Raw genomic sequence first — 26,246 nt, 5'->3', positions numbered from 1 at the left:
GCATATATACACTCTATATAATAATAAAGCAACACACACCCTGTACATGCATATATACACTCTATATAATACTATAGCAACACACACCCTGTACACACATATATACACTCTGTACATACATAATACCACGGCACCACACACCCTGTACACACCCATATACACTCTGTACATCCATAATACCATAGAAACACACACCCCTATATACACCCTGTACACCCCTAAACACACCCTGTACACACCTAAACACACCCTGTACACACCTATATACACTCTGTACATCCATAATACCATAGAAACACACACCCCTATATACACCCTGTACACCCCTAAACACACCCTGTACACACCTATATACACTCTGTACATCCATAATACCATAGAAACACAAACCCTATATACACCTTGTACACCCCTAAACACACCCTGTACACACCTATATACACTCTGTATAATACTATAGCAACACACACCCTGTACACACCTATATACACCCTGTACACCCATAAACACACCCTGTACACACCTATATACACCCTGTACACCCCTAAACACACCCTGTACACCCCTAAACACACCCTGTACACACCTATATACACCCTGTACACCCCTATATACACTCTGTACACCCCTAAACACACCCTGTACACACCTATATACACTCTGTATAATACTATTGCAACACCTACTTTCATTTGTCATGCACTTTAACTAATCTGTTCTTCTCAAACATTCTCAATTATTAGCATGGATACTTTAGCACCTCTCACTGTCTGGTCGATTATTAAGCTTTCAGAATAATTGTTGCATATTATAAATTATTTATGTGTATTATTTATTTGTAAACTCCTCAAATATTTACAAAGTTCGTTCTTGAAACACACCAATTGCCCCTGTTTCTGTTATTTTAAATAGCTTTGGTGTGACAAGGGTTTCGGGTTCTTCCTCAGTGTGTAGATTCTGCAATAAATGACAACATGAACTGTGAGTTAAGTGTCACTTTTTTTACTAATACATTACATTACATTACATTATAGGCATTTAGCAGACGCTCTTATCCAGAGCGACGTACAACAAGTGCATAGGTTTCATGATGTAGAGGCGCAAAAGAAACACTAGAGTGAAGTAAGGATCGTAGTGCCAGAAGTGACCACATCGATCAGGACTCCAACCCTGTAGAGTAAGCTTGTTCAGCAAGCAAGAATCCTACCAAGTACAAACTAAGACTTGAATCACACCTAATCATACAAAAACAATCCTGCCAGATACACTAACATAATCAAATTATCCTAGCTAGATACAGTGAGCTGTATCTAGCTGTATCTAGCTAGGATAATTCCACTAATACTAAATGGAAGTGTGGAGGTAAATTGGTTGTAGTTGTATATCCTGCCCGGAAGCTGGCTTCTTCAAAACATTTCAGGTCCAGTTTTTTATTATCTGTGCTGTTTATACCTCTCTGACACACCTGTGCTGTACACACCTGTTCTGTTTATACTGCCCTACAAAGCCTAACTGCAGTAACTACGCAAAGGGTAAAACTGAGAAAAATGGCTTTAAAGTGTTTTAACTGGCCTCTAAAGGCATAAATGTTTCTCACATTTTTTTCAACAAATCTCTCTCTCTCTCTCTCTCACTCTCTCACTCACTCACTCAATTCAATTTAAGTTACTTTATTGGCATGAAATACAAATGTAATTATTGCCAAAGCACTCTCTCTCTGTCTTTCTCTCACGCTTGCTCTATTGTTCTCTCTCTCACTCTCTCTCTCTCTCTCTCTGCCCACCTTTCAATCTGAGAAGTACTTCACGCACTTATTTAAGCAAAACATTTGCACCTGCATCCTCTCGTTCTGAGAAGGCCTGTTTAGGTAGGATGTAACAAACCCACCACCTTGCCGGTGATGCAGATTCCCTACACAATCGTGATACTGTTTGCACACCGATGAAACTGTCCAACACGCTTTCAGTCATGACACGCGTGCACTCTCAGTCGCCAAGGAAACCGTATGGCCTCTTCCAATCAGAAATCAGGCTTCATATAAGAGACCTCTGACCTGCAGCTACAGCTATTACTGCTGCTCCTATTGCTGCAATACTGCCACTAGCACCACGACTATGATTGACATTACTACCCACAACTGAAACTACAATGAAAAATGTTGTTTACTACTGTTACTAGTATTACTGCTGTTATTAATAACCACTGTGATGATCTTTGTTAATATAAATTAATTGATAAATTATATTAAAGTAATACTAATTAATAATCACAATAATCATCATCATAATCTATCCATCCATCCTTCCACTCATCCATCAATCATCATCCATATATTCATCCATCATCATCATCCATCTTCATCATCCATCATCATCATTCATATTCATCATCCATCATCATTTAAACTGTTTCATCAGGCAAATGTAAATAATGGGGTGAGAAAAAAGACTACTATAAAGCTATTGAAATGAACACCTAATTTGAATATAAAGAGAGACCTGACCTCATAGACACTTTTTCATTTTGGCCGCGGCCAGTAGGCATTGCGAGGAACGCACCTGTTATTAATATTTAGTGAAGAATTCATATTTATTTTAATATTTTATTTATAGTGAAAAATATTAGTTTTTTTTTTTGGGCTGTGAGGGGCGACGAGTATACATTTGGCCGATGCCGCAAATCGTCCGTAATAAAATGTTTAAACGGGAAGCAATTTAAAAGTCGGATCTTTAATCTGATTGGTTATCGGGCTTTGTTCCCTGTCCTTTCCCGTCGCTTCGCCGGCTTGTCTCGCGAGCTATCCCAGCATGCCTTGCGGACGCAAAGAATCGGGTCTCACTGAAAATGAATGGAGGTGAGCTTACAAAGGCATGCTTCTCTTCTGAGACAAGTGGCTGCAGATCGTCTCTGACCCGTATTGGCAATATGGCGCTATCTGCTGGACAAAGAGGTGAATTACAGAGCAATGCCAGGAAAAAAAATTATTTGACTTTGAGATGAAAAGTTTTCTTTGCGCTGGCCTATCAGGGTTATTTCATTTTATTTATTTTTTTAAAATCATTCTCGGGAATTTGGATAGCAGTACCTCACTTGATTTTTCTTCATGGGTTTTTTGAAAGAGGGCACACACACACACACATATATAACATACTAACATATAAAAAGAGATTTATCATTATTTATTTATGTATGAATTTATTTCTTCCATTCAATTAAGGTACACATTCAAAAGGTACCATGCAATTTCAAGTGACATGAAAATCACAAAACAGCTGTACCTATTAAATGCTTTCTAAGAGGGGGATAGAAAACATACATATGTTGTACGGGTCATACATTATTACATTACATTACAGGCATTTAGCAGACGCTCTTATCCAGAGCGACTTACACAACTTTATTACATAGCATACATTCATAAATGACTAAATATCTGTCATTTATTATCATAGAGAGATGTTATTTAAAAAGACATACGCAGAATATCTCCACCATCTTAATTATAATGTTCTTTCTCTTTCAGATGCTGCTATTCTCTCCCAGGTCTCTGGTAAGTATCTACATTACATTACATTACAGGGGCTGAGGCAGGATTAAGGCTATGTCTCAAAGCTAGTGACAGGTTTAGCGCAAGGGTTATTCCTTGATTTGCACAATCAAAATATTTTCAGGATTGGGGCCTAACACTATAGCCTCAGGTAATGTATTTTTTCAGTTAAATTTATATTTTTCTAAATAAATGACCTGATGTGATTAGTGATGACTCTTAGAGGCCTACAATTAGGGTTAGGGTTTAAAAAACGATAAGCGTTAGGACTGAGGCAAGATTAAGGCTATGTTCTAGGAGCTAGATTAGTTCATTTAACACTGGACATTTTCCTGTGTAGTCATTTTCTACTCAGCAATACAATTTACAAACTAAACCCTAAATTCCATGGCACATGCCGTGATGTAATTCTGTGTGCAGTCGGTTCTGCTTGCATTCTGGCTCTGTAGTGGGTGGCAGTGTAGTATAATGGGTAAGGAGCTGATCTTGTAATCTAAAGGTCAAAGGTTTGATACCCCAGAGTATAGTAGGGAGCTGGGCAAACCAACAAGGTAATGGTGTGCGCTTAATATAATATTAATATGTGCAAGTTTTTTCTTCTTCTCTGTTTTCATTTTAATCATTACTGCAGTACTGTTCATTTCTCTTTTGAACAACTTGTGCAAACTAGCCTTTCAAGTCTGATGCAAGACGCTAGATTATGCCTACTTACTATTGTACCGTTGGCTGTCTTTTCAAATAAATAATTTTAAGTAAATAATCATGTTTTTTATTTGGTAAAATATTTATTATGAATGCAATGAGCTATCATTACTTTGCACCATACCCTTGTCCCGTCCAAATCCGGTTTTAGTCGCGAGGCGGAACTGGCCCCACGTTTGCATGGTAGGGTGATTTGTTCACTTCAGTGGCATCAAAATGGATGGCCTGTCGCCGGACGTGCGCAGATCGCGGTTGAGGAAATTGACACCTTAAACAAATTTCGAGACCCAGGTAACTCTGAACAGATTTATATGTGAAAATTGGCTATTTCATGCGGACAGGTAAGACACGTCGCGCTTGAGCATTGCGTCAGAGACACGGGGACGTGGAGTGGCTCGCGCGAGGATTAGGCCAGACCTCCTCATGTTGTCGACAGACACCGCGACGAAGGGGAGGGTGGCCACGAACATATATTTACCCACTTCAAAGTTACTTCTGTTTTCGCATCGCCCCCAGCTCTTCGCAAAGCGACCGATCGGGCAATAACAGTCTCGAGCCACAACGAGGACAGCCGCCCCCCCCTCCCCTCCCCCCGCCATGCGCCGCACACGGAGTCATTAATTATTGCAAAGCCTTGTCGAGACAGGGGCTGACGGACGGACGGACGGACAGACAGACATCACTGCCGCATAGAACAGAGGAAGAGGCCGCCACGCAGGCCGCTCTCGCGCTCTCGTTAAATACAAAGAGAGGAGAAAGGGAGGGGTAAGGAAGGGAATGACAGGAATACGAGAAACCAGCTCTCGCTTTCGTTACCGCATAGACTCCGCGACCCTCCCCACTACCGTTTCTCGGTCTCGGATGAACAATTCTCTGGTCCAACCTCGGAGAAATGATTAAATTGACTTATTAAGAAAAATACGGTAAAAATAAACCACCCGCGCGGCCTCGGACTGGACTGTCAAAAAAAGACGACTGCGCATCTTCGCAGCTAGACGCTGGAATCGGCTGTGTTGATGTATCAGCCGAACGGCAGCTAATATTTTATCGCCATAAAAACAACTTTAAAAGATTCATCGAGACATTTTCGGGTGAGTAATTTGTGCAGTATGTGTTTTACTACGGTCTCGTTGACAAAGCCAACAAAATAACCGTGTTTATTATTGTATTCATAATTATTTATGAATCATAACTTGATATGATCATAGAGCGGAGACGGATGCAACAGGTAGTCTTGCTTGTACAGTAGCAGTTTTCCCCAAGTTGCTGGGCGCACTTCACTGGCCCATTTCAGAATTATATTGCGTCGTAACGAAATTAATATTTTGGTGATTTCAAATGTATGGTACGAGAAAATGGCTGTTGCCTCTATACATTTTTGTTGATTATTGTGTGATAACATATTTTGATTCCTAAAAGTTTGCGGTCACATGGAATTTCTGCCGATTGCCACTTACAGAAATATTGAATATTGCTTTTAAAAATGTATCTACGTCTACATGTGTTTTGCATGAGAAACTCAAAAAGCGAAGACTGCAATAATGCACTAAAAAATGTGTGAACGTAAAACTTAAAAGTTGGTCGTGCTCTTGCATCGGACCACTGTGGGAATAGAAATTATTCAATAAACAACATTATTTCGGCAGGATCTGTGATTACCAGCGTGCCTCTATTTTAATTAATTAAGCAACATTGGAACTAATTATTTAATTGTAGTTTTTCGACATTTTTAGTGAATGACATGGAAATGCTAGCGCGCATTATAGAGAGGACATTGCCAAAGCCTGAAATTGTAGTATATATATATTTTCTATCAGAAAGAATCCCAGGTGTTAGCACCCCTGTCACAAAATCCTGAATTGATAGAGCGGATGGTGGACGCTTTGTTCTCAGTCTTCAGCGGTGATATAGCCTACGCAACGAACCTGGAAGTGGAGTTTCAAGCTTATATTTAAAATATGATTTATTAGGCCTAGTAAAAGCAGTGCGCGTTTTCATACTCTCCGTGTAGGTTTGAGGTTTTTGTTGAACCAGTGTCTATTGTTTTTTCTTCTTCTTTTGACCCAGCTGCCTGGTAGAACTGAACAGCATTCTGACGCCATACATGTCATTTCACATTGTGCGCAATTAATTTTAAGCCATTAAAAGCCAACCTGAAGTAATGACCAATGTGATCAGTAAAGCGGTTTTCCTGAGTTAATAGAACTGGGCTGGAGAGAAGGTTGTTCATTTACAACTGGGGTAAATCCTGGGTCTTTGTGCTGAGGTGCATTAAGTATCTCATTTTGGTCATCAGTGTTCCTTCATAAAATTGTTCTGTATAAACTGGACAAGGGGGCATTTTAGGTTTGATGAAAAAAGTGCCACCAAAAAATAACTTGGTTAGCACTGATGCTAAGCAGGGCTGTACTTGGCTAGCACTGAAACTAAGCTGGGCTGTACTTAGTTAGCACTGAAGCTAACCGGGGTTTGGCTTGGTTAGTACTGAAACTAAGCAGTGCTAGGCTTAGTTAGCACTGAAGCTAAGCAGGGCTGGACTTAGTTAGCACTGATGCTAAACAGGGCAGGACTTATCACTGAAGCTAAGCAGGGCTGGACTTAGTTAGCACTGAAGCTAAGCAGGGCTGAACTTAGCACTGAAGATTTGCAGGGCTGGACTTAGTTAGCACTGATGCCAAACAGGGCTGGACTTGGTTAGCACTGAAGCTAAGCTGGGCTGTACTTAGATAGCACTGAAGCTAACCAGGGTTGGACTTATCACTGAAGCTAAGCAGGGCTGGACTTAGTTAGCACTGATGCTAGACAGGGCTGGACTTGGTTAGTACTGAAGCTAAGCTGGGCTGTATTTAGTTAGCACTGAAGCTAACCAGGGTTGGACATATCACTGAAGCTAAGCAGGGCTGGACTAAGTTAGCACTGATGCCAAACAGGGCTGGACTTTGTTAGCACTGAAGCTAACCAGGGCTGGACTTCGTTAGTATTGAAGCTAACCAGGGTTGGGCTTTGTTAGTACTGAAGCTAAGCTCGGCTGTACTTTGTTAGTAATGAAGCTAAGCAGAGCTGGACTTGTTTAGCACTTAAGCTAAGTATGATGGACTTAGCATTTAAACCCACCAGTGCTGAGGTGGGTTAGCGCTGAAGCTAAGCTGGGCTCTCTTTGGTTAATACTGAACCAAAGCAGGGCTGTGCTAAGCTAGTACTGAAGCTAAACAAGGTTGGGCTAGGTTTGTATTTGGAAGGGTGACCTCCAGTGAAACTCTTCCAAGTTGTTCATGGAAGAGGTGTTGGTGGACCAGGAGGGGCTAGCCTCCCCTTCCCTGTGGGGCAAATAAAAACCCTAGTGCAGTGATGGGGACACTGTGCTGTTGGAGATGCCATTTTTTAAAAGCGAGATGTTAAACCCGAGGGCCTGAATCACTGATGTGTTCACTGATCTGTGATCCTGTGGCCTCTTTTTTCTTTTTCTTTTTTTCAAACACTAGCGAGTTCCCTGTTGCTCTGGCCATATTCTCATTCCGGTTTTTCCCAGCGTGGCACCAAATAATCTCCGAGCTAAAACAATGCCCTCCCTCTCCACCTCAGCTGATGCGCGGTGCGCATTCCTGGAACAAAACCACCCGTTTCCACACATTGGATTCATTGTGTTGCGGAGTTTCGATCCCAGCGCCACGTATACCTGGAGCACAAGCCCAAAACCCCTCTGCAAATTTGCAGAAGGGACATTTGCATTTGTACACGTGAAACATGCATTCCTTTGTGGCTGAATGGTTCTTTTAGGCCAAGGTGATTCAACTAGCCGACTAGCCCTCTGTGAATCACAGAGGACTGTGAAATTACCGACAGCCCGTTTAACTGTTACCAAGAGGCATCGAGGATTCTTCATGGTGAATGTGACTAATAGGAGCCAAGCATTTTCAGAATTAGATTTAATGGATATACTACTTATGTGTGTAGGTTTATAAATAGAAAGCGGAATATGTTTGGCCTGCCAGCAATTTTTTTTTTACTTTGGTTCCCATGAAAATTAGTTGACCAGCCCTGCTTTATACATTGCTTTAAATGTTAACTGTAGAGTCAGTATATAATTTTCTAACTGTCAGATGCCAATACTTGTATTTGACAAAATGTGTTTGGTGGTTTAGCCTGCACAATTGTTTAAAATATTAAATAAATTGAGACGTGCGATTACATGCCCAGTGTTGTGAATATATTTGGGTAAATACATGTCAGGTATTACATTATAGCAGAGTCACTTAAAAGATAAGGCAAGTACTTTCCTCCTGGTTTGTGCTAGCAACAGTGCCGGACCTGGCTAACAACATTCGTAGACCAGTGTGTAATGATTCAACATTTCTGAGGAACTTGAACTTAATGCAGGTGAACATTGCTAACCAGGCCAAGGAAGCATATTACAAATTTTGATCACGCGCACTTAAGTGTCCATAAAAATGGCAGAGCCTGGACTAATTACGTAAGATAAGAGTGCAAGGGGTAGTGGGTGGTGGGGGTGAGGGGGATGAGGGGGAGGGGGGAGGGGGAGGAGGAGGAGGAGGGGGGGGGGGTGCAACATGCTGCCTGTAGAGCTGGTAATTCAATCTTCTGCTGGCCATACCTCCAAGGGGGGTTCCTGGGTTCCTGTACTTTTCGGGGGCCAGTACAGGCAGGAATTGTGACTGGGACAAGAAGCCGCACAGCTGAGGGGAATAGTCAGTCGTCTGAAGGTCGTGGGACAGAAACTTTGGGTCTGGGTAGCATGTAATATTTGAACATAGATTTGGGGAAAAAAAAAAAAAAATATTGGAGTTGTATTTGTGTAGGTTCTGTGTAATGCTATATTCCATGCCATTTGTGACCCCATTAAGTACTCGGACGTTGCTCTGTTTGTGCGTAATCAGCAACTTATGAAATGTAAAGAGGCAGGTGTTTTAAAATACAGTGAGAATATGAATTAGAGTGAGCGTCTCCCCCTAGCGGCGACAAGGTTCAGGAACACTACCGTATTATCCCTAAAGAAACGGAAGTTCAGATTCATTAGTATGCATCATGGGAATACTCTGTACTTAACAACCTTAAGTGTTTTTACATTTTAGGTTGCATTCAACTTGTTATGAGCAGCTGTGTTAAATGAAAATGTAAAACACCTAAAGCTATGATGTGCTGAAACGCGCATTAATTTATCTGGTAATGAATACTCTATACTGTAAGAAAAGTAGTTTTTAAAAATATATATAGTAAAGGCGCGTGGGTCTGGTATTCCTACGTAAAAAAATAATATCGCCAGCGACAACTACAGTTTTGAAACAAAGTTCTTGGATGAAGACTGGTGTGAATACATGCGCATGAGAGGCCTACTTAAAAGTTCTGATTTTTTTTTCCCTTTCTCGCTTTCATTCTTTTTCCATTTTCCACGTGGTATGGGCAGTGGACCTGGGAGAGAAAAGAAGGCATTGTGCGGCGTGTCAGTAGCCCAGTGTGTCCCCCGAGACTCGGAGAGATATGCTCACTCGACTGTGTGCTGAACGCCATTGTTGCAAATTCCTGTCCATTCACTACCTTTTAAATAGAGCTCGCGTATCAGAACGCGGGCGGAGGGGCGGTGGGGATGGAGAATTGGCAAAAAAGGGGCGTATCCAACTTCCGCGAACTACCAATCGGCTGCAAGAGCGATCTGGCTTGGACTGTCTTCTGTCTCCGCAGATAATAAAGTTCTGAAATCACATCCCCCGAAGCACATTATTAAAAAATAATAACTGATTTCTGCCATAATCACAATTACGACTAAAACCACCGAAAGGCTGCGCGTAGCGAAGTCATTAACTGTAATCGCACCAAGGCGTACTCAATGAGAAGGGCCATAGAAACCTATTAAAATGTAGAATACTAATCATTTAAAAATACTGTCTGCTTAAGCTTTAAATGCGCGCACATTGAATTAATTTCCGCCTGGGAAATTAATCTATTTGCGACTGAATATAAAGCATATATAAAATCAGCCGGGCTGATTTAATCTCTCGTATTTTTTGCATATATATATATATATATATATATATATATATATATGTGTGTGTGTGTGTATGGGTTGTGCACGCTTTAAGTTGCGTTTGTATGCTCGTCTTGAACTGGAGGATTTCAGTCATTCCGGTAGATGCAACAGGTTCAGCGGCGAGGCGCGTTTGCGGTTGGTTCATCCAAAAGAAAAAGGTGAATGTCATGACGGTGCTAAATCACGTCCGCGAGAGAAGCGCAAATGCTGCCCGAGGCATTTACGCGCGAGCGTCTATGTGTGATGTCTGACTTGTTAAAGATAGGTTTATGAGTGCTATAGTGTTTCTTCCATAAAAGAGGTAGGTAAATGGAGTTTGGGGGGGGGAGGGGAATTAATCACCCCCAAAAAGAGAAAGAGATGGTGTTCCTCGCCATTTAAATGCAAATGTAAAATGAGAACAAGAAGACTGTGTGTGTTGTGTGTGTGTGTGTATGTGTGTGTGTGAGAGAGAAAGAGGGGGAGAGAGAGAGAGGGACGGGGGTTGGGGGGTGGGGGGTGGCAGGCACGGTGGGCAAGTTTGAGAAGAGAGGGTTTGTTGAGAAAAACAGCCACACATACATACACACACGCGCACTCTCAAAACCACACGGCAGCTACAGATGCCGCGGGCCAGCAGTCGCTCGCCTGATTTTCTGCGCGTAAATGACTGATCAGAATGAATCTGTTCCGCTCCGTTTTCCGTAGAGACTCTCTGAAAGTAGAAAGAAACGTTTGGGCAAAGTGAGAGCTTTGGTTAGTACAGAAAGGAGTACTTGCGAGTCTTTCAGAACCCTTTTTGTGTGTGTGTGAGAACCGCATTGTATTTGGCTGATGCCCCCTCTCCCACTCGGTGTCCTCGTGAATCATGTCGCGCCGGAAACAGAAACGGCCCCAACAACTTGTGAACCCGGCCACCGGGAACACGCGGATACTGACGCAAGGTGAGAAAATGACTGTTTATCCGATACATTTCTTGTGAATTAACGTTACGGGACCACCTTGAAAACCAAGGCGACCTGTAAGGAACAACTGAAAGTGTGTGGTAACCGCAGAAATAACTAATAATAATAATTATGAGGGGGAATGATGGGTGACATGGGGAGAAATACATTTAACAGCAACGAAGAGTTGTCAGGATGCACAACCACAGAAATGTGCGCTCGTAAGTTGAGGGTGTCCATTCTGCGTTCTGGTTTCACTTCAGTTGCAGCAATATATATACTCTCTGATATTTATCGAAACGAACGTAAACGGTGTCCGTTTTGTGGTACGTTTAACATTCCACAATGATGTTAGAGGTTTCAGTGGCGTCGTTGAGGAGAAACAAGACCGACACATCATCTGGGCGCTCCGGCTCGATGCAGAAAAAGCTCGTTAAATTTAAATTTTCATTTGCATTTGCATGTATGAGTTTACAGTTCCGTGTCTTGGTTATCTCCGTGCACATAGCGGCGTTTTACTTTTTTTAGTTAGTGAAGCCCGCTTTCTAGAGTGAAAGTCGGTCACGGATAATCGGTTGTGTTGGTCTCTAGCTCGGCCAAACATCCAACTTGAGAGAACAGCAAGTTGAGTGTGACGAGGTCCCAAACATGGATCGGGGCGTACTGTGGTAGTTTCACTTTTGAGAAAGGCACATTTCAGTGCCCAGGCGCCACCTTAATTTTTTAATATTTGTGGCGCGCGCCAGATTCGATTAATTGAAATTACTGGACAGCAGCGGCTTTTAAGGTACGCTGTGCGCCGAGCTGCGTGGGCAGAGTGGCTGGTTTGTTGTCCGTCTAATAGGAGATTTACGGCCTTGCCTGACTTCTGATCCCCTTCATTAGCCCCCACCCCCACCACCCTCCCCTTTTTTTCTGTGGGGAGGGGGTTGGGGGGTGTGGGGCGTTCAGATTAATTCTCGTTTTTTGATCTCTCTCTCTCTCTCTCTCTCTCTCTCTCTCTCTCCTTCAAATTCTCCTGCTTAATTTGAGGTGGATCTTCAGATTCACCCTTCACACTGCCTCCTTCTCCCTCCCTCTCTCTTGCTTTCTTTCTCTCTCTCTCACTCCTCTCTCCGCCAGCCCACAGAAACATGGACCACCCAGTTAGCTGTGGGGGAGAGAGAGAGAGAGAGAGATGAGAGGAAGGAAAGAGAGAGAGAGAGAGAGAGAGAGAGAGATGAGAGAAGAGAGAGAGGGTGAGAGGAGAGCAGAGGTGTACTGTGTAACAGCACCAGCGTGAGACTTCATTGTCCTTCCGGCATTTTGTGACTGTGCGGTGAAGCATGAAGAGCCTGGCTGAGCTCTGTGTGTGTGTGAGAGAGAGAGAGAGCACAGAGAGAGAGGGTGTGTGCATACATATGTGTGTGTGTGAGAGAGAGAGAGAGAACAGAGAGAGAGAGGGTGTGTGCATACATATGTGTGTATGTGTGTGTGTGAGAGAGAGAGAGATGTGTGTGTGGGTGAATCTTTATCTGTGTGCATGTGCATATGTGTGCTTTTATGCGTGTACATGTGCGTGAGAGTTTGTGTGTGTGAGTGTGTGTATCTCTCTGTCTCTCTCCCTCTCCCTCTCTCTCTCTCTCCCTCCCTCCCTCTCTTTATCCTTCTCTCTGTCTTTGCTCAAGACTTTGAAAGAATGTGACCCCAGTGAACAGGAGGTCACGTCTTTTGGCCAATCACAGCGGCCAGGAGAGCGAGCCAGTGGTCAGAACCCCTAAGTGTGATGTGACCTCTGACCCCTCTGTGGAGTTCGAGGGGGGGAGGGGGGTGGGGGGCTGGAGGGGGGTGGGGGGTGGGGGGGGGGTGGGGGTGGTGGGCAGAAGATGAAAGACAGACTGGATGGAGTGGGGGGCAGGTTAAGAGGGGTTAGAGGTTGCCGTGGTGATGTCCATTGTCCTCTGCAATGCGTTGCCGTGGTAGCAAGGTAGGCTGTCATCGGGCGCTGCTGGAAGTTGAGATGGATGGTCGCGGCAGAGTGGGATAAAGAGATAAAGGGTGGATGGACAAAGAATGATAGAGGTCTAGTTGGAAGACAGGAAAGACAAGGGAACGGGTGGAGAAGACGAGCGGAAAGAGGGAGAGAGAGAGAGAGAGAGAGAGAGAGAGAGAGCGGTAAGTGAATGCCGGTAAAACAAGGATAAGGAGTGGATTTTCAGAGGTAGAAAATGAGAGCTTCTGTGGTGTGGGGATACTTGTGGGAGGGAAACTTTTCTCTGCTGGAATAGCGGCCCTGTGTCTGTGTGTCTAACACCCGCCACCTGCAAGTGTTCTCAGTAAAGGAACCGGGCACAGGTCTCCCTTTACCGGCACGTTAAGGAGGAACTTTACACCCATTTACAATTTTTAAAATATGCCCTTAGTCCTTATTTTAGTATGCAGGCGACGGTATGTGCATGTCGATGTACATATTAACATGATGATATTTTTTTAAAAGCCAGACATCTCCGCCAAGGGAAACAAGGCGTTGACAAAAAAAGAACTGATGGCCGTCTGTCTTGTATTAAATGAAAATAAATATTCCTGTTGTCACTGTGATGTGTGTGCGCGCGCGTGGTGTGGTTTAGTATGTCAGGGACAACCGTGTCCACGTTCCCTGTGACCCCCCACAACTGAAAACAAAACTGTGAAAGTTCACCCGTACATTTCCGTATTTTTCCCGACTCGCTGGTGTGGCACACTTAGTTCATGGAGGATGATCTTTGGCTGCCTCAAAATTGTTTCTAGGTTTTTTTTCCCCCCATCTATAGATGATTGGATAAAATGTGCAATCGTGATTTTTCGGTGAGGCTTGCTTGCACAGATACACTCACACTGAAAAATCCACACTCATACTGATACACACATTAACACATACCAAATTAACACATGCTCTCACACACACACACAAGCATGCACATGCACACACGCACAAACATGCACATGCACACATTCACACATACACACACACACACACACAAGCGTGCACATGCACACACACACACACACACACACACACAAACATGCACATTCACACTCATGCACAGACATGCACGTGCACACATACACACAAACATGCACATTCACACACACACGCACAAACATGCACATTCACACACATGCACAAACATGCACGTGCACACACGCACACACACACACACACACACACAAACATGAACATTCCACACACACACACACACGCAAACATGCATATTCACACACACACGCACAAACATGCACATGCACACATTCACACACACACACACACAAACATGCACATTCACACACACGCACAAACATGCACATGCACACATTCACACACATGCATTACATTACATTACATTACAGGCATTTAGCAGACGCTCTTATCCAGAGCGACGTACAACAAGTGCATTAGTTCAAGGTGCAGAGGTGCAAAAGAAACACACTAGAGTGAAGTAAAGTAAAACATGCACCTACATGCACATACACAGACACACATGCATAAACATGTACACACACACATATTGTGGGTTAGCAGTGGGCTCAGTACCTAAAGTTGCTGTGCAGGGAGTGCTGCTGAGTATGCACTGAACCTTTAAAGAGTAACTGATGTGTATGTGCCAAGACTGAGAGTATGTGCTAAACCTAAATAATAACTATTGAGTAAGTGGTAAGACTGTGTGCTGAACCTTAGAGTAACTGAGGAGTATGTGCCAAGACTGAGAGTATGTGCTGAACCTAAATAATAACTATTGAGTAAGTGGTAAGACTGTGTGCTGAACCTTAGAGTAACTGAGGAGTATGTGCCAAGACTGAGAGTATGTGCTAAACCTAAATAATAACTATTGAGTAAGTGGTAAGACTGTGTGCTGAACCTTAGAGCAACTGAGGAGTATGTGCCAAGACTGAGAGTATGTGCTAAACCTAAATAATAACTATTGAGTAAGTGGTAAGACTGTGTGCTGAACCTTAGAGTAACTGATGTGTATGTGCCAAGACTGAGAGTATGTGCTAAACCTAAATAATAACTATTGAGTAAGTGGTAAGACTGCTGAACCTTAGAGTAACTGAGGAGTATGTGCCAAGACTTTGAGTATGTGCTAAACCTAACTAATAACTATTGAGTAAGTGGTAAGACTGTATGTGCTGAATCTTTGAGTAACTGATGACTATGTGCCAAGATTGAGATTATGTTTATACCTAATGAGTAACTATTGAGTAAGTGGTAAGACTGAGAGTAGCACAGACTGACTTTCAGTATTTGCACCATTCATGCTGATTGGCAATAAAACTGCTTGTGTCTTTCAGCTGTTCTGTAACTGCGATCTCTCTCACTCTCAGTGTTTTGAATTATGAATGAGATTGTTTTGAATGAAAACATTTACTATCGTTCTAAATGAAATAATAAGAATCTCTCTCTCTCTCTCTCTCTCTCTCTCTCTCTCTCTCCCTCTCTCTCTCTCTCTCTCTCTCTCTCCCTCTCTCTCTCTCGCCCTCTCCTCTCTCTCTCTCTCTCTCTCTCGCCCTCTCCTCTCTCTCTCTCTCTCTCTCTCTCTCTCTCTCTCTCTCTCTCTCTCTCTCTCTCTCTCTCTCTCTCTCTCTCTCTCTCTCTCTCTCTCAGGTGAGCAGCTGGCAGTGAAGTCCCTGTCCTTCTCCTTGATTTCAGACTCTTCGTCATCATCATCCTCTTCCTCCCTGCTGGACTGCCAGCCCCCTCTGGTGCCCCGCCCCTCTCCTGGGGGCCTCCACACCCCCTCTCTGCCCACGGAAACCTCCCCGCCCTCCCACTCCCCGAATCAGCTCACCCCCTACACCACCTCCCTCCCTCACGCCCACTGCTCCCTGTCGCCCGACTTCCCCCACCCCTCCCTCTCCTCCCAGACGCGCCCCCCGAGCCCCGCCCCTTCCTCCCAGGCCCAGCCTCAGCCCCGCCCCCTCATGGCCTCGCCTAAGCTGGGCGTGTCGGCCACCACCACCTCCTCGTCCTCCTCCTCTTCCTCCTCCTGCGCCCCGCCCCATCCGGGCAGCCCCAGCCCGGTGCCCGAGGGCCCGCCCAGCCCGGTCACGCCCTCCCCCTCCCCCGGGGGGGCCCCGCCCGGCCCCGCGGCCCCTCGCCCCGCCCTCAGCATCGCGGTGATCCTGGAGGAGCTGCAGGTGCTGCAGCAGAGGCAGATCTACCAGATGCAGATGACCGAGGAGATCTGCAGGCAGGTGCTGCAGCTGGGGGGGGCCGCCGCCTGCGGCCTGGACTCCCCCCCGCTGCCCCCGCTCCCCCAGCTCTGCCTGGAAGGGGGCGTGCCGGGGGAGAGAGCCGGCTCTGGCTCCGCCCATCCGCTCCCGCCCCCGCCAGGCTCCGCCCCCCAGCTCCTGGCTTGCTTCCCGTCCCTGCTGCCCCAGTCCCTGCCCAAGCCGAAAGCGCCGCACTCCCTGTCCCAGGTCCTGCGGCCGCTCAAGTCCCAGTTCGAGGGCGGGGCTGCTGGGGGGCGGGGCTATGTTGGGGGTGGGGCAGGCCGAGGTGGCACCATCCCCTCTTCTTCCTCTGCCACTTCCTCCTCCTCCTCCTCTTCGTCCACCCCCACGGCGGCCGTCACGCCCCAGTACCCGCCCTCCCTGGCCCTGGGTCTGCCTCCTCGCTACCTCCACGAGAAGTCCCCCAACACCACCTCCGCCGGAGGCCTGGCCTTTTTCGCCCCGCCCCTCTTCAGCTCCGCCTCCCTGCCGGGCCCCTCCCAGGAGGGCGTGTCCTCGTCGTCGGGCGGGTCCGGGTCGGCGGGCGGGGCCTCGGGGGGGCTGTCCCGCCTCTCGCACGCCTGCCGCTTCTGCGGGAAGCTGTTCAGCAGCGACTCGTCGCTGCAGATCCACCTGCGCTCGCACACGGGCGAGCGCCCGTACCAGTGCCCCGTCTGCCTCAGCCGCTTCACCACGCGCGGGAACCTCAAGGTGCACTTCCTGCGCCACCGCGAGCAGAACCCCGAGCTCTCCCTCTCCCTGCTGCCCCCCTCCCTCTTCGGGGCGGGGCAAGGGGGGCCGGAGCCCATTTCTGCCGCCGCCGCCGCCGCCGCAGCCGCTGGGGTGGGCGCGGCTCAGAAGCGCAGGAAGCGGCGTGCCGAAGAGGAGCTGTTCGGGGAGGGGTCGGACGGGCGGGGCGGGGCGGGGTTCTCCCTGGGCGTGTCCCCTCGGGCCCCGCCCTCCTCCCTCCCGCTGCCCCCCAGCGTAGACCTGGCGCTGCTGTCCACAGCGCACTCCCTGCTGCAGCTCAACCGAGCCGCCGCCGCTGCCGCCGCCGCCGCCGCCGCCTCCGGCTCCGCCCCCCCCGCCTCCTCCTCCTCCTCCTCGTCCACCTCCTCCGCCCTCACTTCCTCCCTCCTCTCCTCCACCTCTTCCTCCTCTTCCTCCCCGTCCGGGCCCTTGGCCTCCATGGCTGGGCTGTACAAAGCCGGGTCCAAGCGTTTCGACGAGAACACGCCCCCGCACCAGGCCCTCCACCCTCACTCCGCCTACTCCCACCTGGCCCACCTCCCCAAAATCCTCTTCCCCACCACCGCCCCTTCCCACCACCCCCACCACCACCCCGGGCTGACCCTGCTCCGTCCCCCGCCGCCCCCTCCCGGCCCGGGGTCCCACCTGGCCCCGCCCCACCCGCAGCTCACCTTCCCCTTCTCCAGCTTCCCGAAAGCGCCCCAGCCCCCGTCCTCAGACACCTCCAAGCTGCAGCGGCTGGTGGAGAAGCTGGAGAAGGAGCCTCTCCACGGCTCCGCCCACAGCTCCGTCGAGAACTCCGCCTCCGGCAGCACGAGCTCCGCCCCCGCCGGCTCCTCCCCCGTCGGCTCCGCCCCCGGCCTCACCCGAGAGATGATGGCGGCCCTGGGGGTGAGCGCCAACGGCGGCGGGGCGGGGCCCGGGGCGGTGATGGGCGGGGCCGAGCTGGGCGGCGGGGGGGGCGGCGGCGGCCAATCAGTGCGGGGTGTGCCTGCGGGTGCTGAGCTGCCCGCGGGCGCTGCGGCTGCACCAGGCCACGCACCTGGGCGACCGGCCCTTCCCCTGCAAGCTGTGCGGCCGCTCCTTCTCCACCAAGGGCAACCTGCGCGCCCACCAGGCCACCCACCGCGCCCGCCCGCCCGCCCGCGCCCAGAACTCCTGCCCGCTGTGCCAGCGCAAGTTCACCAACGCGCTGGTGCTCCAGCACCACATCCGCATGCACCTGGGGGGCCAGCTGCCGCCCGACAGCCCCGAACCCGAGCTCGCTGCCCGCCCCCTGCTCAGCCCGGGCGCCGCCGGCGCCGACGCCGCCCCCGATGCCGACCCCGGCCCCGACCCCGCCCCCGGCTCCGCCCCCGACCCCGCCCCTCAGCCACTGGCCCCAGCAGCGGAGGACCCGCCCGGCAGCCCTGACCTCGTACCCCCGGCCGACCTCAGCCCTGACCCCGCCCTGAACCCCGCCCCGGACGCCACTCCGCCCGGCAGCGCGGAGCCGCCCGTCCTGAGCGCCAGCGTGACCACGCCCCTCGCCGACCCCCTGGCGACCCCCGCTGACCCCGCCGCTCCTGCCACGGCCGTCACAAAAGAGGAGGAGGGTCCCTGCGCTGAGCCGCCGCCTACCACCCCGTGCCCCTCCCTCCGCCCGCCTAGCCCCCCCACCGGTCTGAGCCACAGCGCTGAAGGAGACTGTCACCCCCAGAGTGCCCCCGACGACACCCCGGGCCAGCCCGTCCCCACCGATACCCCTGCTGCCTCCCCCAACAGCCCCATCCCCAATGTCACCTCCAGCATTGCCCCCACCCCTGAAACCAGCAAGGAGAGCATGGCCCCCCTCTCGTCCCCTGCCGCTACGCCTCTCCCTCACTTAGGTGGGACTCCCAACCCCTCTCCTGCCGAACCCCTTGGCACCCCCACCACGCCCCCCTCCTCGGTACCAAAGATTGACATGGGCGCAGCGCCAGAGCCCACCACCGGGGCGGCGCCGCTCCCGCACCCCTCGGGAGCGGCTCCAAAAGAGGAGGCCCCCGAGCAGGCGGGGCCGTCCCTGAGGGACGGCAGGAGGAGCCTGCTCAGCTCGCCCGCAAAGGATGATGGGAGCGGCGGCGTCAAGGCCGCGGGGCCGGATCCTGATTGGCTGGCCGCCGCCACCGCTCTGCCGCCGCCTGTCCTGCGCCCCCCAGAAAAGAAAATATACAGCTGCTCCGAGTGCGGGAAGGAGTACGCCAGCCGCAGCGGCCTGAAGGTGAGAACGAGAGAAGGAGAGGAAGAGGGGAAGAGAGAGGGTGAGTGAGTGAGCAAGAGGGAGTTAGAGAGAGGGGAAGAGAGAGAGAGAGAGTGAGCAAGAGTGAGTTAGAGAGAGGGAACGAGAGAGAGAGAGTGAGTAAGTGAGCAAGAGGGAGTTAGAGAGAGGGGAAGAGAGAGTGAGTGAGTGAGCAAGATGGAGTTAGAGAGAGGGGAAGAGAGAGAGAGTGAGTGAGCAAGATGGACTTGGAGAGAGGGGGAGAGAGTGAGTGAGTGAGCAAGAGGGAGTTAGAGAGAGGGAAAGAGAGAGAGTGAGTGAGCAAGAGGGAGTTAGAGAGAGGAAAAGACTCCTTTTCAAGTGTTAAAGGTATACTATGGAGGATTTTTTTTTGCCTTGCTGTGGTCCTGTGTTTACAATAAAAGAAGTCTCCTCTTCCAGAGAAGTCTTCAACCCCACCCGCACACCCACCGAGTCACTGACACTCAAATTCTTTAGAAACTACCGGTAAATGTCTCCCATCTGTCTCCCATCTCAGATGGACATTGCGTTACATTGACCACGAACCAGACGCATACAAATAATTTGAAAACGGACATTCCCGGTCAAAAACCGGACATCTGGCAGCCCTAGCTGGATGGCTACAGGTAACGTTACGTACAGGTCCGACAGTAAACGAGCCAGCTCATCCTCATCGCCATGGCGAACTTCATCTGACGCCACTGAGGAAAAGCCGTTCCGAGGTTAACTCCAGTTAACTCGAGCCCCGTCGGCTTGTCTTTCTGCTTTTGCTTGGCTGTATCTGGGCCATTACCCTGGCTAGCAGGCAAGGAACTCAATGGACTGCATTTATATGGCGCTTTACAATCGATGCCTCTCATTCACCCATTCACACACACACACACACCAACGGAGAAAGGCTGCCATGCAAGGTACCAGTCAGCTCTTTGGGAGAAATTAGGCTTTAGGTGTCTTGCTCAGGGACACTTTGACACGCCCAGGGCGGAGGATCGAACCGGCAACCCTCTGACTGCCAGACAACCGCTCTTACCTCTTGAGCTATGCCACCCCAAACAACCACTCTGCTGAAATGTGATTCTAAACCACAGAGTGCCATGCCAAGAAATGTTCCAAACATATTGTAGAACAACAAATACTGGTAAAGGTTCACAAATTCTGAAAAAAATGCTTGAAGACATAGATTTCCAGTGCATCATAGATATGCCTTAGCAGGGTTATTTTATAATATTTTCAAGGTAAAAATCCTGCATAGTATGCCTTTTAAACATTTTTTGAAAAGTATTCAATGTGTGTATGACCTACTGCACTACTGAAGTGTCCCAACATAGTCAGCATTTTCACTCAACGTAGTACAACGTAGCCAGCGAAGCAGTAATTGTGACTAGAACATTCCAATGGGTATGGTTAACCTGTCTCTGAGTTTTGTGGGCATGGTACTGTACTATGACCTGTTTCTATTTTTTGTCGCTGTGGCACTGTGACCTGTTTATAAGTTGTACGGGCACGGCAGATGACCCGTTTCTAAGGTTTGAGGGTGTGGCGCATTACATTACATTACATAGCATTACAGGCATTTAGGAGACGCTCTTATCCACATCCATTCATACAGCTGGATATATACTGAATCAATGTAGGGCAAGTGCCTTTAGCTCAAGGGTAAAACGGCAGTGTCCAACGCAGGAATCGAACCCGGGGACCTTCAGGTTACAAGGCCAGCTCCTTTTCCCCGTTATGCGACACCGCCACCATTGTAAGATATTTTTTCCCTTTCTGCTTTCTCCAGGGACACATGAAGCACCACGGGGTCGTAGTCAAGGGCTCGCGCCCCCCGCCGCGGAGTACTCGCCTGCCCCCCTCTGCTCCCCCTGCCCCTGCCCCGGCCTCCGCCACCAACAGCGGGCCAGTCAGTTTCTGGAACCAGTACCAGGTGTTCCTGACCAATAGCAGCGACCAGCCGGAAGACCCAGTTCCAAACCCAGCCAATGGCAGCCAAGCTGAGGAGGTTGAAATGCCTCGATTGGCCAAGTCTCCCGAGAAGCCCCAGCCATCGGAGGACCAGGCCGCAGGGACTGGCTTGGAGGAGCTGAGGGAGGAGTCTAAGGGGGGTGCTGAACCCGAGGCCATGTGATTGGCTGAGCCGGGGGCATCTCGGTACTTCAAATAAACTTTTACTTCCTGGGGGAAACACATTTTTAAATTGTGTTGTTTTTCTATTTACCAGAGTAGCTGGGTAGTTCTCGAGTAAATGGGCTAGTTAGTGTGTGTGACGTAGTGAGGCAGAATGGCGGTTAAAGTCCTAAAAGTGAACAGGCAAAGGAGGCAGGGGGGAATAGGTATGGAGAGAGAGAAGGAGAGAGAGAGAGAGCGATGGAGAGAGTGAGAGAGAAAGAGCAAGATATAAGGAGTGAGAGAGAAGGAGAGGTTCTATCTCAGAGTTGTTGGAGAGTCCTAGCACTCTTTTGTCTAATTTCTCCATTTCTGTTTGTAATCTTTAAAAAAGGGATATGTGTTAGGTACAAAGGGATTTTTTTTCTTTAAAGCACTGGTTTAGAAGGCACAATGGTAACTGTGTAGTGTAGCACCTCCTGAGTGGTCCTGGCATTAGATGGTTATTTACAAAAAAAAGTAATATATGTTAATGTTTACATGTGGTGTACATTTATGCTTCAGTGCATTTGTGCATATCGGCTATTGTCATTTCCATACATGCGTCATGTGCCCACGCACATACACTGAGACATTAGGAAAAAGATCTGTATGTTACATGAATATGCCATATGGTTTGATAAGTACTTTATATTAAGGATTCCATACTGATGGTACATTGACATACATTACTTTTGCATGACGGTATTGGCCAGCTTGTCCTGTGTGTGGGAGGGGTTAGTAAATTTAAGTAGGCACTCTTCCCTAATGTCTGTTCTGAAAGGTTCGTTGCTGTGTACTTAATGGAGGGAGGGGGCATCCATTATCACATGATGGCTTTGATTACGATGATGGACTGGTGTGCTCCAGTCTGATCTAGCCCAGTCCAGTCTGGCCTGGTTTTTTCTGGTTAATTCCGGTTCACTCTGGCCTGGTCAGGTCTTGAGACCCGATTGGTGAGGACTATCCAAGTACTGCTGCCCTCTGCTGGTGATTCTGCTGCTGGTTTTGTTCAGATTCTGCACCTGCTCTGTCCACGTGACTTTCCCCTGTCACACAACAGGCTCAGTTCCCTGGATTTTCCTAGAACATTCCCTGGATATTCCTTGAACGTTCCCTGGTCTTTCCCCAAATGTTCCCTGAGCATTTTTCCCTGGATTTACTCTGAACATTCCCTGGACTTTCCCCGAACATTCCCTGAGCATTTTCCCATGGATATTCCGTGAACATTCCCTGGACTTTCCCCAAACATTCCCTGAGCATTTTACCCTGGATATTCCCTGAACGTTCCCTGGACCTTCCCCAAACATTCCCTGAGCATTTTCCCCTGGATATTCCCTGAACATTCCCTGGACTTTCCCCAAACATTTCCTGAGCATTTTTCCATGGTTATTCCTTGAACGTTCCCTGGACTTTGCCCAAACATTCCCTGAGCATTTTTCTCTGGATTTACGCTGAACGTTCCCTGGACTTTCCCCAAACATTCCCTGAGCATTTTTCCCCTGGATGTTCCCTGAACGTTTGCCGGTTGGTTCCTGAACAATTCTTGGACGTTCCTCGAGTGTTTTTTGGACGTTTCTCCTGTGTGTTCCATAGAGGTTTCCCGAGAGTTTCCTGTGCGTTTTGCAGCCATTTCCTGGGTGCATCCTGAACATTTCGTAGGTGTTTTCTGGACATTCCTTGAGCGTTTTCTGAGCGTTCTCTAGGTGTTTTCAGAGCATTAGGGGTAGACACCCCCCATGTCTTGTGACTGTGCTGTGTTTCCCAAGGTGCCACAGTAGTCTCTGTATAATTAGATGGGTCTTTCCAACTTAAATTTTTTTTTTGTTATTGTCATTGTTCTTATCATTTGAAGTTTAACTGGATGTCTGCTTTCCGGCCTTGTCGTGATTGTGATATCTTCAGTGTATGTTCAGTGTTCAATCGAGAGGAAAAATTAAAACGATAATAATGAAACTATGTAAAGGCTGCACATTTGTCAATTTGTTATTATTTTTAAATATCTGGCATGCCCGTTTCTCTCCCTAATTTGGAGTGTCCAGTTAGCAGGCTGTATTTGCAGCCTTGGTCATTCAGTCATCCCCACAGCCAATTCGGGAGAGCGTAAATGGCTGCAGTTCTCCTTCGAACCACACGGTGTCAGCAGCCGGCTTCTTTTCACACTGCAGCCCACATGGCAAAGTTTGGGCAGAACTAAAGACGGCAGCGTGCTTGATAAGAAGGCAAATTCGGCCTAGAATAGGGGGGTGGGGGTGGGGGAGGCACATATTCCGATCCTGCTGTTGTTGTTGATAATGGAAAACACAGAGTTGATGTATGCACCCACCAAACACAGCACACAACAGTGGCTACGGTGCTGGAGCAGAGACTCAGAAGGACAGAAGACCCTGAGGGGGACACTTCATGCGTAGCTTTGGCAAGCAGATCCCGGGCGCCTGATTGACCAGTAGGGGGCAGTAGAGAGCGATGGAACACGGAGACTGAACCCTTCTGTATCCCATCGGGCGATACTATGTTATTGGGTTACAGTGTGTTATTGGGCTGTAGTGTGTTATTAGGGTGTAGTGTGTTACTGGGCTGCAGTGTGTTATTGGGCTGTAGTGTGTCAGTGTGTTATTAGGGTGTAGTGTGTTACTGGGCTGCGGTGTGTTATTGGGCTGTAGTGTGTCAGTGTGTTATTAGGGTGTAGTGTGTTACTGGGCTGCGGTGTGTTATTGGGCTGTAGTGTGTCAGTGTGTTATTAGGGTGTAGTGTGTTACTGGGCTGCGGTGTGTTATTGGGCTGTAGTGTGTCAGTGTGTTATTGGGCTGCGGTGTGTTATTGGGCTACAGTGTGTAAGTGTGTTATTGGGCTGTAGTGCGTCAGTCTGTTATTGGGCTGTAATGTGTAAGTGTGTTATTAGGGTGTAGTGTGTCAGTGTGTTATTGGGCTGTAGTGTGTAAGTGTGTTATTGGGCTGTAGTGCATCAGTGTGTTATTGGGCTGGAGTGTGCTATTGGGTTACAGTGTGTAATTGCGCTATAGTGTGTTATTGAGCTGTAGTGTGTCAGGGTGTGTGTGTGTGCCTGTGTTTGTGCGTGTGTGTGTGTACATTTGTGTGTGCGTATGTGTTTGGTGAGTGTGTGTGTGTGTGTTTGTATGTGTGTGTATGTGTGTTTGGGTGTGTGTGTGTGTGTGTGTGTGTGTGTGTGTGTGTGTGTGTGTACATTTGTGTGTGCGTATGTGTTTGGGTGTGTGTGTGTGTGTTTGTGCGTGTGTGTGTGTACATTTGTGTGTGCGTATGTGTTTGGTGAGTGTGTGTGTGTGTGTGTGTGTGTGTGTGTATGTGTGTGTGTGTGTGTGTGTGTGTTTGTGTGTGTGTGTGTGCGCATGAGCTTAAACGTGTGACTGCTCGTACAGCTGCACATACCCTCCCTCCCTCTCCATCTCTCCCCCTCCCTCTTTCTCCCTCCCTCCATCCCTCCCTCCCTCTCTGGTATAAGCCCACAGAGGGGCGTCTCTAATCCTCTCTGTCTCTCAGCACAATGCATCTCCTCTGTATGTGGGTGCCGAAGCACGACTGGGGGGGGGGGGGGGGGGGCCAGCTGTCCACAGCATCGCCCCTAATCTCCGCTACCATGGCAACCAGCACATCCAAAAACAGCCAACCAGTGTTGTAGCCTTTTCCCTTATTCTCTGGGGCGGGGGGTGAGGGGGTGGGCGGAGGGTAACATTAATGAAAGGAACTGGACCCTTCTTGGTGACCAGGCCCTTTAAACAGACCAATGTCAGACCGCAGAACACATTCTGGTCAGGTATAATGTGGCTGTTTTACATTAATACTGCCTGTCATTGTCTCGTTTTCATAAATTATTATGTACAGGCCATGGAATTGTACTGTAAAATTTCATATGGACTAAAACTGCATGTGATGTGTAAGATTTTGTTGTGTGCTATACATCTAATATATACAAACATGGCACATTGTTTTATAAACTGAAACGGGTTACCAGGGTTGGGACCATCTAATTTATGGGAACGGTGTTGAGTCAGAGCAACAGTTTTGAGTAGGTGGAACAGTGCGGGGGAAAAAGAAAATTGTTGATTTGAAGGTACAGTGTTGGGTAAATGAGCATTTCTGACTCAGAAACACACAGATTTTAAAGAACAGTGTTGGGTTGGGGGATGTGTTGAGTTCGAACAGTGTTGGGTTGAGGGAAGTATTGGGTCAGAGGAACTGTGTTGGGTTATAACAGTGTTGGGTTAGAGGAGGAGTACTGAGGAACAGCAGGTTGTCAGAAACGTCAACAGGTAAAATAAGAGATTACCAGAATACAACCAGTCACTGATAGCTGTTCTAAACCACCGCAAAGACAGAGAACAGAACTCAACACAACAAATTTTTTTTTTTTTTGTGTGGTCGAATTTCATTTGAAACGTTTGTTTGTTTGTTTGTTGGGATCCAGGATAGTGACGCACCAATTCAATTAAACAACAACGGTGGCCCAACACTAATATTACTCCAGGCTTTTGTACATTTTGCTTAGCTAGCTGACACCAGCACTGGCAATAACTGCTTAAAATGATGTAAAATTGAGGCGCAGAAGGTACCCTGTGCAAAATGTTGCATGACACCAACAGTAAATCTCTTGACCTCGTGAACTTCTTT

At 48.3% G+C, this 26,246-nt stretch overlaps 1 protein-coding gene across 1 annotated transcript; it reads left to right on the top strand.

Moving 5' to 3' along the window:
* The first annotated feature begins 10,798 nt into the window (after positions 1-10,798).
* sall2 (spalt-like transcription factor 2) lies at positions 10,799-23,569 on the top strand. Its single transcript, XM_035429310.1, is given in 4 exon segments — positions 10,799-11,215; positions 15,837-18,150; positions 18,152-19,436; positions 21,238-23,569. Coding segments are annotated over 4 exon segments (4,020 nt in total). The 5' UTR covers positions 10,799-11,139; the 3' UTR covers positions 21,583-23,569.
* Positions 23,570-26,246: the final 2,677 nt, after the last annotated feature.

Source organism: Anguilla anguilla, chromosome 8 (genome assembly GCF_013347855.1).
Source record: "Anguilla anguilla isolate fAngAng1 chromosome 8, fAngAng1.pri, whole genome shotgun sequence".
NCBI classification, from domain to species: domain Eukaryota; kingdom Metazoa; phylum Chordata; class Actinopteri; order Anguilliformes; family Anguillidae; genus Anguilla; species Anguilla anguilla.
Note: the sequence above shows the minus strand (reverse complement) of the source record. Positions and strands in the feature narration are given on the sequence as shown.